Source organism: Erinaceus europaeus, chromosome 10 (assembly GCF_950295315.1).
Source record: "Erinaceus europaeus chromosome 10, mEriEur2.1, whole genome shotgun sequence".
Lineage (NCBI taxonomy): Eukaryota > Metazoa > Chordata > Mammalia > Eulipotyphla > Erinaceidae > Erinaceus > Erinaceus europaeus.
Genome location: NC_080171.1, coordinates 77,007,291 through 77,030,967, shown reverse-complemented (window position 1 = coordinate 77,030,967; position 23,677 = coordinate 77,007,291). Strand labels below are relative to the sequence as shown.

The 23,677-nt window shown below is 39.6% G+C and overlaps 1 protein-coding gene across 7 annotated transcripts in view; it reads left to right on the top strand.

Annotated features, from left to right (window-relative positions):
• The window catches only part of GLIS3 (GLIS family zinc finger 3), a 630,646-nt gene that overhangs the window by 227,327 nt on the left and 379,642 nt on the right, over nucleotides 1-23,677 (top strand). For 4 of the 7 annotated variants that reach the window (XM_060199784.1, XM_007525728.3, XM_060199781.1 and 1 more), the window contains 2 exons: nucleotides 13,405-13,612; nucleotides 21,440-22,550. In XM_060199784.1, the coding sequence (XP_060055767.1) occupies nucleotides 13,482-13,612; nucleotides 21,440-22,550 (1,242 nt within the window). In that variant the 5' untranslated portion in view covers nucleotides 13,405-13,481. The remainder of the gene's footprint in view (nucleotides 1-13,404; nucleotides 13,613-21,439; nucleotides 22,551-23,677) is intronic. The other 3 variants (XM_060199785.1, XM_060199787.1, XM_060199786.1) reach the window with 1 other exon arrangement.

The following is a 23,677-nucleotide window of genomic DNA, read 5'->3' as shown; positions in this document are numbered from 1 at the left end:
CTTCAATAAGTGGTCGGAGGTCATGTTTAAATCCCCAAACTTCAGAATTAGTTAGGAGGGTATTAACAAAGCCAATATCCCCCTGCCCAGGGGAATGTCTCTCAGTGGAAATGATCTATTCTCTCCTGGTTGTTTTGGAAAGGGGAAGTTGTAAAGGTCCTTTAAGCACTGTGTCATTTCTTTTTCTAGTCGGCTAGTTATATGCTTTCTAGCCTGATCTGGGTTAGGTCTAGGGGATAAGAATTCTTCTGGGGGAGGGGGGAGGGAGCTCATCAGGGGGAGGAGGTGGAGACAGATATTCCGGGAGAAGTGCTGGGGAGGAAACTTGAAGTGGGGCTAGCTGCTGTGGGTTATATGGTGGTGGGATATACTAGAGCAGGTCCCATGGTCATGCTGGCAATTTTGACTCCTTTTTTAGGGCAGGGATCTTCACTGGGTAAAGAATAGTTAGTTCCTTTTCCCAGCAGTGTGCACATTCAATCTCTTCTTGTAGGGGCGGAGATTTTTAATTAACATATCGAATGAGGAGCTGGCAAATCCAGTCCTCTGTGTCCCAAACTTTGGCCAATAAAACGAGGATCTCAGAATTAGCTCTCGTGGCCACACAAGGGTACAATACTTGATTATAACCCTGTTCTTTTTATCTCTGGTTGTTTCTGTTTCTTTCCAGTTCCTTAACATACATCCTAGGAGACTTTCAGCTGGTATAGGCTCTAATTTAAAAGGTCCTATATTCATACTTTTTTCTCTAGAAGGCCTTAATTGGAATGATTTCCCATTTCAGGTTCCTGGCTGTTCTACTGTATATGACCTCCCCTTGCACTCATGAGCCTCTCACTTTGTCTTTCACCAGGGCTCCTCTCCAGGACCCCTGGTTTTTGACTCAGCACTCTCTCAGCACTCACTTCAAGTCTCATACACACATCAGACAGCCTCTGAAATGTTCCAACCACCAAGGGTTTCAGTTGCCCCCGCAACTTACTCACCCCGTCTGTGCACAGGTTACCTGGTCTCCGTGGGTGCGCTTGCCTGAGCTTGTTCTTCATGTTGCTGATTACCCTCCTGCCAGGTCTGGCAACTCTTGAACTTACTGTGGCTCCTCCCATCCCTTGAGGTCTCTACTAAAGGCAGTGGGGTGCATCCTCTCTGGAAGAGACAGAGCCCCCATCACCAGAGTGCCTCTAAAAGAAAATCCCAGACAGCCCCCAATTGTGAGAAACAGTGCAAAACACACTATGTCTATGCCTTAAAACAAGGACTGAGACACCAAGAGTCATGAGCAAAGCAAAGTTTTAGTTATCTAAATATATATAAGGGTGCAAGAGTGTAAGCCAGCAAGCACACCAAAGGCAATCTTCAGAGCCTTTTTATACATTACTAGGACATGGGAACAACCTGTCCCTTCCCATTTGATGAGAGGGAATTGGTTCACAATCTAACCTTGTTCAGGAAAAGGGGATGGGAACAGATATGAGGAGGGGGTCGGGGGTCTACTATAATGAGAAAGGAAGAGAAAGGAGGGGGGATTGGCCAGGAAGTCTAAGTTTACAATGTGGCTATAATGGGAAAGGAAGAGTGAGGAGGGGTCCGGGGGTCTATTATAATGGGAAGGGCTCTGAGGAGTGGGGCTGGGAAGTGTAAGCTAATTTTGAAGAAAACCAAGGCTTGGTTGTAGTCATGTAGAAGTGTAAGGGTCAGGGGTCTGTAGTGAAACTGGATTGATCAATATCAATGAAAAGACTACAACCAACTGGGCCATTTCTCACATCACTTTATAACTGATTTTTTTTTGTTATTTATTTATTTATTTTAAAAAGGAGACATTAACAAAAACCGTAGGGTAGGAGGGGTACAACTCTGCACAGTTCCTACCACCAGATCTCTATATTCCATCCCCTTCCCTGATAGCTTTCCTATTCTTTATCCCTTTGGGAGTATGGACCCAAGGTCATTGTGGGTTGCAGAAGGTGGAAGGTTTGGCTTCTGCAATTGCTTCCCCACTGAACATGGGCATTGACTGGTTGATCCATACTCCCAGTCTGCCTTTCTCTTTCCCTAGTATGGTGGGTCTCTGGTGAAGCGGAGCTCCAGGACACATTGGTGAGGTTGTCTGTCCAGGGAAGTCTGGCCAGCATCCTGCTGGCATCTGGAACCTGGTGGCTGAAAAGAGAGTTAACATACAAAGCTAAACAAATTGTTGAGCAATTATGGACCTAAAGGCTGGAATAGTGCAGATGAAGTGTTGGGGGTACTCACTGCAGACTATTGTGTACTTTTGCTTTCAGGTATATATTTTTGCCCTAGTTTATGGATATGTGTGAATATATGCTCTATGTCAGGGGACCTAGTCTATATCTAGGTTTTGGAACTTTGTTAGAAAGTGAACCACCTGGAATGGAATTAGAGAGTACTATGAAAGGAAAGGTCTCACCCGAGTAGTGAAGCTGAAGGGTTGTGATTCCACACCTGAAGTCTCTGGACACAGTCTGAAGTGAAGCATGCTGAGGTGGCACTCGTTGCATTGATTATGCTGGGATTGGCAGATGCAATATTATTTGATATGAATTGAGAGAAGCATGCAGGAAAGTGCGCACCACCCTAAGGTTCCATATAACTGATTTTTTATGAAGAACTGTGGGGAATGCCTTTGTTGTTAAGATTCCTTTCCCCTCATTCTTATTCATTATTATTACTGTTGCACTCATAGACATTTACCTCTTCTCTGAACTTCTCTTTTTTGTAGTTCATTGTCATGCTTTACTCTATACAGTTCATAGTGGTATATGATTATTTCTAGATAGGCATGTGTTATTTTACAGAGATTGCAAACTCCATGGAGGCATGGTGTTATATTAAGGCTTCCTGATGTCCTGTAGGCTTTATGTCATTTTGAACATTTGTGACATATGCTTAGTTAAAGAAAGAAAGAAAAAAAGAAAGAAAGAAAGAAAGAAAAAAGAAGAAGAAAGAGAGAAAGAAAGAAGCATTGCCCTTGAATATAGAATTGAGGTATTTTGTTCTGGTCTCCTTAGCCGTTTACCCTTGCCTCATAATATCTCAGAGTAATACACCACCCTTCAGATACATTCATTCATTACTTTGCCACTGCTGTATCACAACAGCAAAACACTAGCAATTTGACAAAACACTATAATATACTACAAGCTATTTGTAAACAAGTGTGTTTAGCATGTAGGAATCACATATTTCTAAGTTTAGGAAGGTAGATGGGTAAAAGCTGGGGAAACTGAGGAAAGAGTGAGGCACAAAGACCAGAGATAACTGAAGGGAAGACAAATCTTCTGTGTGCTGAGAAGCACTGGGCAAGGAAGTATCAGTATGCAAAATTTGATCACTCATAGGCAACAGAAATAATATCAGAAAGTTATCACATATTAGTTCTTTTATTTTAAAACTTTTAAATTTTTTTATCTTTATTTATTTGGATAGAGACAGCCAGAAATCGAGAGAGAAGGGGGAGATAGAGAGGGAGTGAGACAGAGAGACACGTGCAGCCCTGCTTCACCACTCATGAGGCTTTCCCCCTGCAGGTGGGGACCAGGGGCTCAAACCTGTGTCCTTGGGAGCTGGGTGGTAGCTCAGTGGGTTAAGCACACGAGGCACAAAGCGCAAGGACCTGTGTAAGGATCCAGGTTCAAGCCCCCCCCCCCCCACCTGCAGGGGAGTCACTTCACAAGCAGTGAAGCGGGTGGGTCTTCAGGTGTCTATCTTTCTCTCCTCCTCTCTGTCTTTCCTACCTCTCTCAATTTCTATCCAACAACAACAGCTATAACAATAGTAACAATAACAGACACAACAAGGGCAACAACAAGGTCAACAAAATGAGAAAAATAGCCTCCAGGAGCAGTGGATTCCTAGTGCTGGCACAGGGCCTCAGTGATAATCCTGGAGATAAACAAACAAACAAACAAACAAAAAGCCTGGGTCCTTGTGCATTGTAACATGTGTGCTCAACCAGGTGCACTACCACCTGGTCCCCATTCTTTTCTTTAAAAAAACTTTTATTTTTACCTTGGTCATATTATTCCAAGTAGACTTTAATATAACTCCAAAGTAATTTATATTTAGGGTGAGAAAATCAAGTTTTGGAAACTAGCCAAAGGGGGTTAATGAGGGGGATAATGCTTTACAGTGCAGTCATTCACATATGCATATAATTTCATTATGTACCAGGCCTCCAAAGTTTTCTCCTTCTTCTTCCTCTTCTTCCTTCCTCTTCCTCCCCAGAGTCCTTTGCTATGGTGCAATATACCATGTCCAGTGCATGTTTCATTTTGTGCTCTCCCTTCTCATTCCTACTTTATTAAGTCTCAATAATAAGTGAGATACTTTGATATTTGTCCTCTTTTTGGCTTATCTCACTCAATATGATGTCCTCAAGTGTTGCTTTGAGGTGGCAGGACACGGAGGAGAGAGAATCCAAGCGCAGAGGGAACACAATACTTTATTTATGCAGGCCCCCCAGGGTTGGGTCTGAGTGCAGTGGTTCAGGCCACGTGGAGCTAGCCAAAAATGGCAGTTGGCAGTTCCCCAGTAGGCGAACCACCCTCCCGTCCCCTAAAAAACCGGGGGGGGGGGGGGGGGGAGAGGGTGGCGGAAGTAGGAGGGCTTTATAGGGCAACAACCAGGAGTGACATGCATGTCGGGACAGGATTGGTTGAAAAAGGCACTTGAGGATACTGTATTAAGTGGGAAGTGGCAATAGCCTGAAGGGACAGCCTGGGAAAGGCACTTGAGGATACTCTATTAACTTGTGGGGAGTGGCACTAGCCTGAAGGGACATCTGCACAGCACTCAAGTTTCATTCGTGAAGATGCAAAGGAGATAATGTTATCATTTTAAACAGCTGATTAGTATTCCGTTGTGTATATATACCACACTTTTTTAGTCACTCATCTGATGCTGGACATCTGGGTTGCTTCCAGGTTCTGGCAATTACAGACTACGCTGCTATGAACCTAGGTATACATAGATATCTTCTGATAGTTGCTTCTGCTTCCTCTGGGTAAATCCCCTGGAAGCCTGTAGGGTAGATCTATTCCTAGTGTCCTGTTAAAAGTCTCCAAATTGTTTTCAACAATGGTTGAGCTTTATTGCACTCCCTGTGCTAGGTGGTAGCACATCTAGTTAAGCGCACGCGCGGGTGCACACGCACATGCGCACACACACACACACACACACACACACACACACACACACACACACACACATTACATTGCACAAGTACCTGAAGCCCCTGGTCCCCACCTGCAGGGGAAAAGCTTCATGAGTGATAAAGCAGGGATGCAAGTGTCTCTCTGTCTCTTTCCCTCTTTATATCCCACTCCCCTCTCATTTTTCTTTGTCTCTATCCACTACTAAGTAAAAAGATTAAAAAGAAAAAAATCCATTTTACACTCCCACCATTAGTGCAGAAATGTCCCTTTGTCACCATATCCTTGCCAACATTTGTCATTTCCGCCCTTTCTGATGATACACTAATTCTTTTTTATTTTTTTAATTTATTTAAAAAAGGAAACATTAACAAAACCATAGGATAAGAGGGGTACAACTGCACACAATTCCTACCACCAGATCTTCGTATCCCATCCCCTCCCCTGATATCTTTCCTATTCTTTATCCCTTTGGGAGTATAGTGATGCATAACTAGCATGTATCTGTTAAGTGGCAGGCCCTAAATATCTTTTGTCCATTAGATGTTTTAACCTTCAGAGTAACTCAGTGAGGTAAGTGCTTTGTGTTAAATGGCATTTTTAGGAGCACACATTGGAAAACAGTATGTTAAAATATGAAGGAATTGACCTCTCTAGAGATTGGGACACTGAAGTACAGTTTCAATATCTTGCTCAAAGTCACAAGACCAGTCAATGGTGGAGCTAGAGTGTAGATCCATGATCTCAATTACTGTGCTAATTACAATGCACTGCTGACTTGTAGTTCTTTTTTCTCTTCTTCTTCTTCTTCTTTTTTTTTTTTTTTTGCCATCTGGGTTATCTCTGGGGTTTGGTACCAGCACTACATATACATTGCTCTTGGTGGCCATTTTTCCCCCATTTCATTGGATAAGACAGAGAAATTGAGAGAGGAGGAGGAAATAGAGAGGGAAGAGAGACATCTGCAGACCTGCTTCACCACTAGCTCATAAAACTTCCCCCTGTAGGTGGAGAGTGGGGACTGGAACCCACATCCTTGTGCAGGTCCTCACTATTTCATACTATGTGCGCTTAACAGTGTGTGCCACCGCCTGGCCCTTTTACTTCCTTTTTGTTTTTCAGTCTGTTCCAGTAGCTTGCTAACCCATTCTTAACCCTTGCTAAGTCTCAAAACCTTTCTCCAAAACCCTGGACTGGAAAACAGTATACATTCTCTACTTAGAATTACTGGTAATATTTGAATTCACACAATGCTTACATGTTAGTCCTATCTATTGCTAAATGTCTTGTGTTTGATAGTGAGTTACTTTGTCCTTGTATATTTAGAAATGAAGGACATAGAAGATTCCTAAATAGATCAACAAAACAATGATAAGTCTATATAGAAAGCAGTGTATGGATAGAATAGTAAAGTTCAATGGGAGGGAAGGACATAGAAGATTCCTAAATAGTTCAACAAAACAATGATAAGTCTATATAGATAGCAGTGTATGGATAGATTAGTAAAGTTCAATGGGAGGGAAAATACAGCCCACAGTACTATTCCATTTAAATTTACAAGTTTCAAAGATTGGGGTCCCGGCGGCAGCTCAGTGGATTAAGTGCACATGATGTGAAGTGCAAGGACCAGCTTAAGGATCCCAGTTTGAGCCCCCAGGTCCCCACCTGCAGGAGGGTTGCTACACAAGCAGTGAAGTAGGTCTACAGGTGTCTATCTTTCTCTCCTCCTCTCTGTCTTCTGTCTTCCCCTCTTCTTTCGATTTCTCTCTGCCCTATCCAACATCAGTGACAACAACAACAGTAACAACAAGGGCAAGAAAATGCTAAAAATGACCACCAGGAGCTGTGGATTTGTGGTGCAGGCACTGAGCCCTAGCGATAACTCTGGAGGCAGACACACACACACACACACACACACACACACACACACACACGTACATTTTACAGATGTATTTATTTATTTATTTTAACGAAGGTGGGTGGCAGCTAGGGAGATAACCAAAATACTCCTTAACTCTAGGTTAAGATAATGTCAGGGATTGAATCTGGGGTCTCTGGGTCCTCAAATATAGAAGTCCTGTTTATGTAATGCTGTCCTATCTCACTATGCCTCATAGTACTGTTCTAGTAGCTCTTCTGTAAATTTGAGAAGTTTTAAAAATTAAGAAAACTCTTTTTCATAGAGGTAGTAAGGCACATATTAATATACACCACCCCTTTAATCTTCACTACCCTCTGAACTAGATACTACTACCACTCTTGCTTTAGGGAATAGTACACTGAAGTACTTTGAGGACCTTACTCAGTATTATTTAGTGAGTGAGTGGGTGCAAGAGGCAGAATTCAAAATCCAATACCTGTCATTTCTGTTTTTTAGCTTTTTATACTGCTTTTTTTAGACATTTATCTCTTTTTTCTTTTTCTTTTCTAACCAGAGCACCACACAGCTTTGATTTTTTTTTTTTTTTTTTTTTTTTTTTTTTTACTTCCAGGGTTATTGGTGGGGCTCAGTGCCTGCACTACGAATCCACTGCTCCTGGAGGCCATTTTTTTCCATTTTTGTTGCCCTTGTTGTTATTGCTGTTATTGTTGTTGGATAGGACAGAGAGAAATTGAGAGGGGGAGACAAAACAGGGGGAGAGAAAGACAGGCACCTGTAGACTTGCTTCACCACTTGTGAAGTGACCCCCCCCCCTGCAAGTGAGGAGCTGGGGGCTCTAACTGGCATTCCTATGCTGGCCCTTGTGTTTCACACCATGTACGCTTAACCTGCTGCACTACCACTGGGCCCCCTTTGATTTATCGTGGTGTGGGTCATTGAACCTAGGACATTGGAGCCTTAGTCACTTTAAGTCCCTTGTATAACCGTTATGCTATCTACTCCTGCTCTATACTGCTCTTTTTATAATTGCTCTTACCATCATGTTTTGACCTATAATGAAAGCCATTTCTCATGACTTGACCTGGGAGTCAGACTCACCTCTTTTATAAAGGAAGAAGGGTTTTGTGATTGTGTGAGCAGAATGCTGAGTCTGTGGGACTCATGTTGTTCATCTTCCTCACCACCATCTTCAGGGACTGCTTGTGTAATGGTTGGCATTCAGTTATGTCAGTTGAATGAAATAATGACAATAAAATGTTGTCATTACTTTCTTTCCTCTACCCCCTCCATATACATGCCATTTCAATTTTCCCCTATGATAACGCATTTTTTTAGAGGAATGAGTGGATAAACATAACCCCTCTGAAGGATACAGTCTCAGCAGGGGTAATTGCAACATAATCAACTAGTATTTGACTTCAGGAAAACCCTTTAACCTAATGAGATGTTAATTAAAAACATGCCCCTACTAAGATGACCTCTCGGTTCAGAAACTTGAAAATGCAGAACCTTTGCATTCCCCACAGCATGCAGTAATTTTGGCTGGGAGGGATACGTTATTCAGAATGCTATCCACTTGGATCCTTATTTGAGCAGTAAATACATTAAAAAACTGTGCAGTCTCTAAAAATAAGCAGTATTTCAAAATGAAAACCAGTGCACAAGTAGTTGGCACATCTGGTAGTCAGAAGAGTTGTATAGTTTGTTTTCAGAGAATGATGAGCCAAGGAACACTCAGACTTGGCCAGTGGAAAACTTTTCTTCTATCTATGATGACACCTGGTTTAGGAAAAAAAATTGGCTCCAGTCTCAAAGCAAGAAAGAAGGTTGGGAATGAATAGAGAATTAAATAACATCATTTACTATCTCAGTTTGTGCAAGGAATTGTGTTTCATTCTTAGTTAAAAAAAAAGAATGCAACAAAATGAAATGACAGTTTTATATATATATATATGTATATCAATAATAGAAACTAACACCTTTTGAGTATTTATTATGTGCTAGACAATGCATGGAACCCTTCATGTATTTTATGAATATTAGCTGCACAGTGACCTTATGAGGTGGTGTTACTTTAATTCCCATTTTATAACTCAGAGTTCACAGACTTAGAAATAAGGCATAAACTGTTTAATAATTTTTCCATATCACACAGCTAGCAGGATACAGATTATGGGCAGGATGTCTCCATGCCCTACGCTCCAAAACATTGCCTGGAAATGTTCATTCTGCCTAGAATTGTGGAGGAAAAAGAGAGATGTTTCATTGAGTACAGTGGGTTTTGATCCTTTTTTACTTGCTTACACTTGTGAGACAGAAGATGTCATTTTCTAGAACATTCTCGCAGATGCGTCACAAGAATTATATGTTCCCAAGAAAATCATCATTCAGCCTCCTGCTTCAAGGATGTCTGTCATTGGTGATACATGTCAGAACCTGTTACTTCTCTGTGGCTAGATCAGGTTAAGGTTGTCCAGTGGATTTGGGAATAAGAAATGGCCTAATTTGGAAAAAAAATGGAGATGCTAAAAAAGGAAATATTAACATTTGTTATTGCACAAAAAGAAGATGATGTGAATGTGTGAATCCAGGATGACAGATTGCAAAGGAAGCCTTGACCAATGTAAAATTTTAGTCCAAGAAAGCAGATTTGAAAGAGCTATTCCTATTAGCTTCCTCTTCTGCTTAGAACAAATTAACAATACTATAGAGACACATCTAAGAATTCATTTTCATTGGAAACATGACTCTGGGATTTAAAAAATAAAGTCAGAAGTGTTTCAGTGGAAATAATGTGTCTTTATTTAATATTCATGTATGTTATTCATCTGTTATATTCATTCATTCTTAACTTCATTGATGGAGTCTGTTGTGCACTGGGGAGAGCCCGCCCATGGGATAGGAGCAGAGGAAGCATATTGTCTCCAACCAGGACTTTTGTTTCTGCAAAGCAATACAATAGAAAGGAGGAGGGACTGTCAGATATGCAAACATTTCAGTTGCCTGAGATGCTGAGGCAGATATGTTAGGAAAGACTAGGGGAAGGACAAGAACTGCTCAGATTTGTTTAGATGGCTGGGTTGGGGGTGGGGGTGTGGGTGAGTTGAAGATTAAGATCCTTTAACTGAGACTTTGAAAACACAAAGGTGTTCACTAGATAGACAAGGTAGGGTAAGGGCATTACATTCAGAGAGAAGAGTGTGAACAAGAAGGAACAAGGATCATTAAAAGAAAAAAATCAGTCACCGTACTGATAATTATTGATTCAGAGACACATGTTTTTCATAGCAGAACATCTTTGAATTCTAAACACTGTTTAGAATTTACTTAGGAGTGCTTGTCTTTACTGGTTTGTTAATAATATATGGCATCTAAGATCTGATGAAATAACATCAAGATCCCTTGCAATCAAGCAGTGTTTTTTGGGTATGTTTTCCGGCAGCTAGTATATCTTTGTTTTAGAGGTAGATTTTATTAAGAAGCAGGCATGAAATGACCAAGTCCCTTAAATGAACATATGGCATAAAAGTTGACAGAATACCCAAAATCTGATGTTGCTTTTCACTGCAGTGTCTGGTAGTGATGAAAACTGGGGAGAGAATTTGAGTATTTTCTATACTGGACCAGCATATGAACTATAACATTGATATTTTCTGAGATTAAATAAATAGGCCTTTATTTTGTTTTCTTTTATATTAGTGATTTAACTGAGTTTTACAAAATTGTAAGATTTCTGAGGTATAACTTGCACCTGTACATGGTGAGTGAGAGTCATCAAACCCTCCACCAAAGTTCTGTACCTCAAAGCTCCTTCACCACCATAGTTTCCACAAAATCTAAGAGATGGTTTGCTTACCTTTATTTTTGCTAGTTATTTTATTTTATCCTTCTATATTCCACACATGAGGGAAACCATCTGGTTGTTTTTCTTTATCTTTTTTACTTATTTCACTTAGCCTAATCACTACCAGTTCTATCCATTTTGTTCCAAATGATAACAATCTTGTCTTTTATGATTGCAGAGTAGAGTTCTATAGAATATATATCCCACAACTTCTCTAGATAGTCATCTGTTGTTGGGCACTTAGGTTGATTTCATTACCTTGGCTATTATAGATAGTGCATCTATAAATGTAGGGATGCACATATCCTTATATCCTTTAAAATTAATAATTATATTTCTTATTAAAAAACTTTAAAATTAAGTACCACTTAGATTTTTGGAATTTATGAGAATACTAAATCTATTATCACTATGTGAAAAATTTACCCATTACTTTTGGTGTCAAAATGCATAGAAATCCTGATGACTACAATGTTATGAATAACAAAAAGTTTTGTTATTAATTTATTTATTTATTGCCATCAGGGTTACTACTGGGGCTTGGTGCTTGAACAAGTCCACAACTCTTGGTGGTTATTTTTTTTCATTTTGTTAAACTTTGTTTTTGACTGAGACAAAAATTGAGAAGGAATTGGGAGATAGGGAAGAGAGAGAGAGAGACACCTGTAGCACTGCTTCACCATTCATGAGTCTCCTTTCCTACCCCCTCCCACAGTTCAGGACCTGGGTCTCAAACCATAATTCTTGTGCACAGTAATATATTTGCTCTACAAGGTATGTTATTGTCTGGCCCCAGAGTGTCTATAACCAGTCTTTCAAGGTGCACAAAGATATATCTGAGATGAGCTATATTGGGTTGGGGTAGAAAGAAGTGGATTGTATACTTGAAAAAACAAATAAACAAACAAACACCGGAAAGAAATTATTGGACTAATGATCCTGGTAAGTATCCAAAAAAGAAACTGAACATCTATCACCTAAGCTGAAGCACAGAGGGACCATACTTTACTGTCGTAGCATCTGTTTCTGCTCTGTTAGTAAATCTTTGGGTTGCCTTGAGCAAATCAATTAGCACTTGAATCTTAGTTTCCCAGAGGACTGAATTAGAGCAGGGATTTTGCCAGCAATATATAGCATGACTCCACCATGAGATATAATTTCACTGATGGCCATTACTGTAAGGTCTTAATATACTTTGGTTTTGTGGGGTTTTAGAAGATCAAACAATGGCAAAGTCATTTTTAATTTGCCATTTTTACTCTAATTTAGCTTTTGAAAAATAAGATAGTGAATTATAATTATGTCCTCTCAGACTAAGGAAAGTTACAGTGATACTTTCTACCTACGTTGAATATGTGTGTGTGTGTGTGTGTGTGTGTGTGTATGTATATCAATGAGACAGGTGGGGAATTTTGTGAGAAAAATTTTGCATTTGCTTTGTTAAAAACTTGAGATAATATTTTCCTTTGTTTGCTGTAGAAAGTGTATGGTTATTGCAATTTGACTATGTAGTGTACAAAAATGCTTTTTAAAGTACATCTATATAAAAGAATTTCTAGAATGATTTTTAGTCACTATTATTTCTTTAGAGAAGAGTCATGATTTTGTTTGCTTTTCTCCTCATTTTTCATGTTTCCATAATGATACCAATTCTTGAGGCTTTCTTTTAACTTTTTCTTTACCCTTTGGGTATGTCCATACAAGATTTTACTAAACTTAAAAAATTGTCACTGAAGAAATGAAAAATATATGTTGAATTTTGTTACCATGAGGCTTTGAGAAAGAATGCTTTGTTTATAACTCTCTCTTGTCTTTTTTTTTGGTTGGATATGTGTATAATGGCATATGGGATAAAGAGGAAGAAATCCTGATGTGAGAGACACAGCTAGACTATCTCCTCTTAGGCTTTAATGGAGGATTAAGATTGGCATGAAGTAACCAGTTAAACATGTTTTTTCCAACAGTGTCAACTTTCCTTGCTAGATAATAAAAGATATTAGCTACTATAGAAAAAACTTGATTGATATAAGTAATTTTGCCTACTTAATATTTAACTCTTTATGTAAGAAAATGATAAACTTTTTAAAATCTCTATAAAGAATTTTGGTCCATATTCCCAGAGGACTAAAGAATAGAGAAACTTCCAATGGAGGGGATGGGATACAGAACTCTGGTGGTGAGAATTGTATGGAATTTGACCCCTTATATCCTACAGTCTTGTCAGTCATCATTAAATCACTAATTAAAAATATATAACTAAGTGCTTCTGCACAAAAGCTGCAGAAGATAAGCAGATTTCCCATGGGTGATTGTAAAGGGCTTCTAGTATATTCTTATGTCTAAATTGGGATTAGAGAAAAGCTTTTCTTGTATCACTAATACTTTTAAGAAAGATGATGCAAGAAATCTCTAAACATGAGTCCTAATATAAGTGTGTACGTGTGTGTATTTATTGATTTCTGATGTAAGGGGCATGAAAGCTAATCTGATTCATTTGTTTTTAGGGGCTCTTGGCTTTGGGCCTCAGTGCAAGTCCATTGGAAAAGGCAGCTGCAACAATCTAGTGGTCACCAGCAGTCCCATGATGGTTCAGCGACTGGGACCCATTTCACCTCCAGCGAGCCAGGTCTCCACAGCATGCAACCAGATCAGTCCTAGCTTACAGAGGGCAATGAATGCAGCCAACCTGAATATACCTCCTTCAGATACCAGGTCTCAAGTTACTTTGTTTTCCCACTTCTTATGGTATAATCATACCTCCTGAGCGCTTTTCTTATTTCCTTTCTAAGCAAGCTCATACACACACACACACACACACACACACACACACACGCATACTCTTATTCGATTAAGCAACAATTTCAATTAAGGTTTATAGTGTTTACCATAATATCAATTGAACTGAGAAGAGTGATTTTGTAGCTGCTATCCTGTGGTATGTCAAATAATTGCCACGCTTAAGATTTTGGGGCCTCAGTGACTAAGGCTCAGTGCAGTAAAGCAAGGAATTTATCAAAGCACTGAAGGTGCTTGTGCTCCATGTAGATCTGTCTTCTTGATCACTTTTTAGTGTATGTGTTACAGTGTCTCCAGGCTGTTTTTATAATCTCTTTAGCCTGTATCATTGTCTACCCAAGACTTTACTTACTTGTCTTTAATATGATGTCATGGGGAATGAACCCAGGGCTTTGCACATGCACAACACAGCTGCACCTGCCTCAGTGGCACACTTTTTTATTCTCTATTTTGAGAGAGAGTGAGAATGATGGAGAGAGATCAAATCTCCGTGGTGTTCCCTTATGTTCCTGGGGATTGAACCTAGGACCATAGATATGATAAGGCATGCACTTTACCCATTATGATATTATTTGGGCCTGACCCAAGTATTTATCATTTACCTTCTGTCTGCATAATATAACAGTTGAATTTTAGGGAGGTAGAATAAAGATTTAAATTATGAATTTTTAGGACTGTATGATGTGGCTGGGAAGACAAGCTTCATATATAAGACTCATAACATTTGAACACAATGTATGATTAGGTGTCTGAATAAGAAGTTGTGCTATATGCTATATGCATATCTCCAGGGGACAGAATTGAAGAGAAAAAGGTCAACCCCTAAGACAGAATTTTAATTTCTCTCAAGGTTGATGTTACAGTGTGTGTAAAACCAAAATATTGTGAAAATTTTATGGTATTGTTACTATGTTTGAAGTCAATAATTTCAACTTTGAGAGGTTTATATTTTAGTCCTGGTTTTTCTATAATTGTGATTTTGCAAAGGTTTTTGACTCTGGAACTCAGCCTCCCCTTCCTAGGGGACTGAAATCTGCTGAAATACCTCACAGCTCTGCTTTGAGCTCCTATTTCTTCTCCTCCTACCCCTCACTGCCCCTCTTGTATCTTTGCACTGCCCTTCATTCTTCTATTTGAGATTCTGAAACCATAGTTCCAGCATTATTTTCATGCTATTTCTTTTTTTTATGAGATAGAAACTTGTTTTCCACCTGAGGGATTTTTTTTTTTTTTTATGAGGATCTGCTGCTGTCAATTTCCCATTGAAGATTATGCCTTGAGGGACTCCTCAGACTTGCTGAGTATTGCATGTAAAATTAACTGTACTCATGGGCTAGGTGTCATTGAGAAGCCTTCAGTTTCCTGTCTGAAGCACATCCAGCCCATGCCTTGAAGGCAGAATCATCATTAATGAAAAAAATTGATGGTATAGACAGGGCTTCTTGGGCCATGTGCTTCATGCAGTCTCTCTTCTGGTTGGCCAGAGAGGGGTCATTAGCACAGTGTTTTCTGTCATACTAGTAAAATTTCACAGTCTTAAAAGTCAGCATATTAAAGATGCATTGACATAGTTTTTGACTATGCATCCACCAAATCCTTCAACAGAAATACTTTTTTTTTTTTTTTCAGGATGAGCAAAGGAATAGGTGTTAGGAAGTGAATTGGTGCAGTGTGGAACTTAATTTTTGCAATTTGGAAAGGCTACATGTATTTGTGATCTTTAAATTGGTTTGTGTGTTCCATTAGAGGAGAGAAAGAATAGCAGACTATGGTCCAACTTGAAGTCAATTTGCTGTCTAGAGATAAAGATGTGATGGAGAGAATCAGCTTTTTGTTTTATCCACTGGGGGCATGCCAGAAGCGGATTGGCATGGGGAAGGGGCATGAACTGCTCTGTCTCTGTAATGGATGCCCTGTAGAAAGCTGTAAAGCATATTGCTTTCATCCTGCTTATCAATGTATTTTTTATTTATTGGAGAAAAATGTGTTAAGACACAAGGGAGTGATAGTCATCTTGAATTCTATTGCCCAGGTGCAACTAGCAGCAAAATTTTAATTTACACATTGATCTAGTTACATGAAAGCATATACAAACTGATGAAAAACAAATCCATTATCATTTCCTTTCAAAATCAATTAATACAAACATTGTGTACTTGCAAAAAATCATCAATGTAATAATGGCCTCTTTCTGCCCAATATTTCATTATCTCATTTTATTTTAAATGTTTTCTAAAAGATCTCTATTTTTATTCATATGGCAGTGTCAGAGATAGAGCTTGGACTCTCAGGTATGCCCTTTCTGTGCTCTAAGACAGTAAGCTGGCTTCACACATCCTACCCATTTTATCTTAAAAGGACAAAAATAAAACTTACTGTATGTTTATCAATTTTTGTTAATGTTTTATTTACCTTTCATTATTATAAATAAAACTTTACTGGAACACTTTATAAATCATTTGTTGCACATTTCTGGCTATTGGAGTGACCAGAAACATTAAATGTAAAGTTTACTTCTAAAGAACATGTACAGTTTGGAGACTTTTTTATATATGTGGATTTTCAGACTGCACTACAGAGAAGATCTACCTCTGTATTATATAAATTCATCAATAGTCTCAGAGTTTCTATACCTTGTTAAAGACTACATATTATTTCATACCTCTTTCAAATTTGATGTATAAAATGTTATTTTATCTTAACTTGCATTTATTAATAATAATATTGAATAGCTTACTAAGCACTCTTTGTAAGCTTTGTTGGATTCTGTTTAACTCAGTGGTGAGAATCATACTAGAATATTGAATAATAGGCAGTCAGGCAGGTAGCACAGTGGGTTAAGCACAGATGGTGCAAAGTGCTAGGACCGGCCTAAGTATTCTGGTTCGAGCCCCTGGCTCCCCATCTGAAGGGGAGTCGCTTGAAGCATTGAAGCAGGTCTGCAGGTGTCTATATTTCTCTCCCCCTCTGTGTCTTCCCCTCCTTTCTCTATTTCTGTCCTATCCAACAACGACATCAATAACAACAACAATAATAACCACAACAATAAGAAAAAACAAAAAAAGAATATTGAATAATTAGCCTTTCATAATTTCCCAACCACTGTTGATTAGTCCAGTTAAATGATACATGCAGACAATTACCATCCATTCTTGAAGATCCAGGAACTAATTTTGATTTAGACATTGCCAAAACTTTGTTATACAGAGACTCTTGTAGCTTTCTCTTAAAACAACTAGGCTGAAGTGCTAATATGATACATTTACAGTCACTTCACATGTCAATCTAGCAAGAGCTGGGTATTAGAAGAGATTGTAGTTTATTTGTATGAGTTTTGCTTAGCTCTTCTAATGCTCTCATATATACTGTGATTCTACGTTTTGTGACTGAATATTCATGAGCCACCCCAAGTCTTCTCCCTGTTTTATATCAACTGATAATGGGCCCAAGACACACAAAGTCTAAATGATTTGCCAAATTTCACTTCGTTTTTCAGTTACAAGATTCAGCCATCGATCCAATAATGACGTTTGAGGTTTAAAAAGGCACCACATTTTTATCTCTTAATCCAGAAGTTCTTGGAATTGATATCTGAGGATGGTATTTCCTAGGATATCTTTTTGGTTAGGATTGTGTCCAGAAAATTCAAGGGGACTGAGAATGGGCTTTGGGTTAAATTCTAACTTTTGACAAAAGCACCCTGTCTTCAGATGTAGTTCTAATTCTTCTGGCTCCTTTGGCCTGGTATATGGACAAGAAATTCCAGATAGACTGGATATTTTTCTCTCAAAACATACATTTTCTTGAGTATCAGTTTGATAAATTCCATGTTTTTTCTTTTCTTTTAAGTGTAGCACTGAAGCAAGTAATTTAGCTTGATCACCAAGTCTCTTAAGTCTCTTGACACATGAGGACATAATTTTCACCTATTCACCAGTCCTTTTAACCTGTTTCACTGATGATTTCTGAATCATCTTATGTTATTTTTACTTTGTCTGAGCTGTATCCCTCCCCTTTAATATATATCACAGAATTAACCACTTATCAGAGACACTATCCTTAGGGTGAGATGAACATATGAAAATGAAGACTTCTCTTGGTATGGTGACAAAATCACAGTTGCCTGTCCTTCTTTTCCCTGTGGGTTGGTATGTGTAGCAGCAGGGACTGGGAGTTCCTAGGCTAATACATCAGACATTTAATATGCTGTTGTAGAAAGGAAGCAGAAAATGTGGATTGCAGTCATAGCTTGTCTGACTTGAAGCCAGTTATACCATGTCTTTTCATCAAGCAGAACATTGTGGGCTACATATGGGATTTAATGTAGGGAAATTAATAGAGGATGTGTGTGTAATCATACTAGATAACTGTTTGTCAGATGTTGCTTTGTAAATCTTTAAAGCATTGGACCTTTTCCTTTTTGGTACCACTGGGATAAATTTAACAGAACCTGTTTTATTCTTTGTTAAATATGAGTTATATTAAAAATCCAGTTTTCTTCAATCTCTATCAAGTGAGATATATAAGTAAGATGCGTTTTCAATTTTTAAAATTATTCTATGACTTTTTTTTTTTTTTGGTGATTCACTTTGAATCAGTAATTCTTAGAAGAGACCTACATCGCTATCTCTCTGATGAGTACTGGGGGAGATGAATGATCCCTTCTATTGAAGGGTTTCAGATTTACTGAGGGAGCTTATGTCCTCAGATACCTGGAGCTAGCTATGCTTAAGATGCTGAACCAACAGTATATAACTTCTTTAGATAAAAGGACACTTACTTTGAGCTAGTTTACTTGGGAGAATTTTCATAAATTATAAGTTTAATTAAGATTGAAATATTTTTACCTCCCCTGCCACCACATTGAAGGAAGTTTCTGTGCGTGTCTCTGTCTGTCTCTTTGTCTCTGTGTCTAAAAAAAGTCATCCTGGAGTGGTGAAGCTGCAGTGATGACAAAAAATAATTATTGAAAGATTTTAATGGTGGAATACTATACAAAGAGAGACAGTGTGTTGGGGGTTTTGTTCTTACTAGTTACAGGAGGTTGAAGCCAGAGTTCTATACTCATGGAATATATGAGTATATACCCATTCAATGGAATATATAATTTGCTTTCTGAAAAGTTTGTAGCTGTCTTAGAATGCTTAGTCAGTGTGCTTAATTTTAAATCAAACTGTAGTTAAGTATTACCTGAAGAAAATAATAAACATTTCTTAACAATGGATCAAATGAATAAGTCTCCTAAAAACTGCCCTCAAATCATGTAATTTCATGGGCAAATTAAATATAGGTAGATAAATGCTGTAATTTAAAAATTCTTTTAAAATATTTATTAATTGGACAGAGGCAACCAGAATTTGATAGGGAAAGGTGAGACAGAGAGGGAGAGAGACAGAGAAACACCTACAACACTGCTTCACCACTTACGCTTTTCCCTGCAGGTAGGGACTGGTTCCTTGCACACTGTAACATGTATGCTCAACCAGTGTACCAGTGTGACCAGGTAAATGTTCCACTTGAAACAGTTCTAGAAATCCTCTCATTATTAGAATGTAAAGCAACGTCAGTTTCTTATCGTATATATGACATGACTGTAGATTTATCCTTTGCCAGAAAGTAGATCTCGAAGCTTCCAGAGGAATTGTCCAAAAGTCCCTTGACATCCAATCATTAGGAGTCTTCAGTTGAGCTCTACAGGATAGCTGCATGCTTTGGATATGTTAGGAAAATAATAGAAAATATCCTCAGAGAATTAAAGAACAGATGGTTTAAACTCCACTTTTCAGTTTACAAAAGTACTTCAACCTGAATATAAGGATGTGGACTGAAAACAACAAGCAAAAACCCACCAATCTGTTAGGGACAACTGAATATAAACTCATGCTGTGTTTTTCAGTGGTAAACATTACTCCACTCATTGGAAATATCATACTGATAAGGGTGTTTATCTGTCACTTTATACTACACATTTCAGAGTCCAGGTGTTTCCTTGTTAATACCTCTTGCTTGTAGGAAACTTTGTTCTTGGCTTCCATTTTGTAAAAAAAAAGGAGTAGGATGTAAAGATCATATGAAAAATGCTTCTTTTTCCCTAAGTCTTTTGCAACTGGTTGTTATTTAGCAGCTGGAAGTAGTTAAATGGTTTGTTCTGGGGAGTCAGACATTCTGTTTTTGGTTCTGATAAACTTCCTCAGGAAAAAAAAAAACTGTATAAAGTCAGTACAGGTATGTATTAATAAACTAGTTTCTTCCCCCCCCCCCGATATATCTTATATCTGAGGTGGGAAATACAGTGATATAAGTCTAGTCTCTTTATGACACATTTTCTATCTGAGATTTTCTCTTCAATGTTTTTTTTAAAGATAATGATGCTATAGTAAAGCAAAATGAATTTTAAGGTGTTCAAACTATATTACAAACCATTTTGAAATGCAGGTTATTATTATGGCACGTGAGGCATGTTTTGTAAAGGATCAGAACAGGGATGGTATTGTCACGAGAGAGAACTATTGAAGATGAATGATCTGCTCTTGGTTCAAGGCTGCTCTAATTTAAGGACAGAAGCCTGTCCCAAACCCCACACTAGCAAAAGCTGATGATTTGATATTGTGACTGAACAATGTGATAGTGTGAATTAATATCTTAAAAAGATCATGTGTGCTTGCTCCAGCAGCACACATACTCAAATTCTTAACTACCTAAGTACCTACCTAAAGGCATTGATACCATTTCACCTTTTATGGACAATTAAAAAAAAAAGACATAGGTATCAGTGAAATGGCCCCTTTGTGAGAATGTTCAGTGTTTGAACTGTGGAGGTGGCTTAGCAATAGAGTGTGTGCCTTGAATGCATGTTGCCTTGGGTTCGATTCTAACACATGATTGAGCAGTGCTCTGATGTTTCTCTTTCTTTTGTAAGAATAAAAAAATTAAAAAATATCTTGGGCCAGCAAAATTGTTCACTTGGATAGTATGCAGCTTTGCTGGGTGCATGACCCAGGTTTGATCGCCATAGTATGGAAAGAACCTTCAGTGCTATGTGTGTGTGCTCGCTTTCTTCCCCTGCCCCCACCTCACACCTCTCTCTTTCTTTGTCTGTCTTAATCTAAAAAGTTAAAAATATCTTTAAAATTCCACAGTGTCAATGAAAGGAAATTGTGAAGTTATTATTATATCCCTGGAATGACCCTTTGAGGATTTACTGTTTCTCAAATCAAGGAAGAGTTTGTTTTACTTCATTCAGTAGGCTTTACTCAAAGTCTAGGATTATTTCTACCTGTATTTCCTACAAGGCCTGAGAAAAACTATTGTTGTTTATATGTTTTGTATGTAGTATACTGTATATAGTAGGTGCTTAACACTTTCTTAGTTGGTTTGCTTTGATAAGCATCAATAATTATTCCCAGGTCTCTAATTTTTTCCCCTACCTTAAGAAAGATATTTGAAAATAAGGCAGGGACTATTTATTATCATTAAAGCATTAAGATTATTTAAAACAAAAGATCCTTTGTTTCATTATTACAGTGAGCATTGGCCTTTATTGTTCTTCTTGGTAAAATGTTATTTACCTGGAACTAAAAGCCTTGGGTTTTATCTTAGCCAAAGAATGTGTGTTTAGCCGAGAATGTAATTAGGGGAAATACTTAAGGGATTGTCAATGCAATGTTCTTTCAGCTCTTAAGCAATCCATATCCTGCTAAAATGTTTGTCTTTTTTCCTCCCCCTTTCTGGCTGCTGTTCCAGGTCCCTTATTTCTCGTGAGTCTTTGGCTTCTACGACTTTGAGCCTAACAGAGAGCCAGTCGGCCTTGAGCGTGAAACAAGAGTGGTCTCAGGGCTACCGCACCCTCCCTTCGCTGGCCTCCAGCCAGAGCTCCCAGAATGGCCTGGACCTAGGGGACTTGCTCGGCCTTCCTCCTGGGACCGCCATGTCCAGCAACAGTGTCTCCAATTCATTGCCACCCTACCTTTTTGGAATGGAAAGCACCCCTTCTCCATACCCCAGCCCCAAGCACTCTTCAGTCAGGTCACACTCAGCCCGCTCCAAGAAGAGGACTCTGTCCCTGTCCCCACTGTCGGATGGCATCGGTATAGACTTCAACACCATCATCCGCACCTCGCCCACATCCCTGGTGGCCTACATCAATGGCTCCAGGGCTTCCCCAGCCAACCTGTCCCCACAGCCGGAGGTCTACGGGCACTTTCTGGGTGTCCGTGGCAGCTGCATCCCCCAGCCATGCTCAGTGCCCAGCAGCCAGAAGGGGGTGCGGGTGGGCAGTGGCAGCCTGGTGCCCCAGGCCTACAGCGAGGACAGCCCTCTGGAGTATGGACGTATGCAGCAGCTGGAGCACGGTGGCCTGCAGCCTGGCCTGATCAACAACATGGTGGTGCAGCATGGCCTGCCTGGCTCCACTGGCCTGCTGAAAACGGAGCGCCTGGATGACTTCCCTGGCAGCTCCCTGGACCTGTCTCCAGCGCCCCCTCTCCCTCAGCTGCTGCCCCCACCTCAAGGCCCTCCACCCCCCTACCACGCCCACCCGCACCTCCATCCCCAGGACCTCAACCACCAAGGGCAGCCCCTGTCCCTGCCCCAGTCTTCTCTGGAGGAGGATGGGGAGATGATGGATGAACTTGGGGGCAAACACTGCTGTCGCTGGATCGACTGCAGTGCCCTGTATGACCACCAGGAGGAGCTGGTGCGGCACATCGAGAAGGTGCACATAGACCAGCGCAAAGGGGAAGACTTCACTTGCTTCTGGGCGGGTTGTCCTCGAAGGTACAAGCCATTCAACGCCCGCTATAAGCTGCTGATCCACATGAGAGTCCACTCCGGAGAGAAGCCCAACAAGTGCACAGTGAGTTTCTTAACCCCCCACAGGAGTGCACTGGGAGTGAAGGTGTTTGTCCAAACTCTGAGATGTGGGGGGATGGTTTCTTCTCTCATGGAGTTAGTTGCATGGGAGTTTAGGTTTCTATGAGATAAGATTCTTCTTTAGCCTTAATAAGTAGAAAGTTTATTCAATGTTGATACTTGGGATATCTCTTCACTCCTGGATTCTATACTGCAAATGACCATGAGCCATCACATCCGGGGAGGATGAGTTTCCACATTATCCAACATGTTGGAAAAATAGATGCCCTCCAGCCCTCTCCAGTGCACACCACCAGCAAGTGTTGCTCTTCTCCAAAGCAAACCTGCAGCGATTCCCCCCCACCACCAATAACTGGGCAAGTGTTGGGGTTGGGGTGGCAGAGTGGTTCTGATATTCAAAGAACTCACACTTGGCAGCTCAGCTAGTAAAAAAGTGTTGTTGCCTACACCCACACACTTGTACACCACACACTCTGGAGTTGTAGGACTAGTTAATGATTCACAATCAGCCTGAAAACACCCAGGGGATAGATACCTGGGGAGCAGAAACTCACAGGACCATTTTGAATTTTAAGGAAAGGGCACTTACTAGGAAGGTCTAAATAGAAAGGATAGAGATGGAAACATGCCTTTGACACACACACACACACACACACACACACACACACAAAGTAGGCCTGCTATCTCTTCTCTGCCTCCCCCCTCACAGCACTGATCCTGGCAAAAATTCACTACTTTTGGATAATATGACTCTTAAATGATTTTACAGCTAACAGAAACCCTCAGGACATCACCCTTGGGATCACAGAGTAGCTTTGTAGAATCATAGACAGCTCACTTAACTCCTGGAGCAAAGCAAGCATGTGTTTGATATTAGCTAAGATACACAGTGACTTTTCTTGTACTTAAAAGATGAAAATTGCAGGTGTTCCCTGGATACTGAACATACTACAGATCACTTAAAGGTGTGAAATATATAATTCATTAACATATTTAGATGGTGGTCTTCCAGCCACAGTTCATTCTCTCTACTGTGTCTTGATGACAAAAATTCTGGACCATGTTTGTGTTTGTAGATTGGCCAAGTTGACTGGTTCATATAAAAGCAAG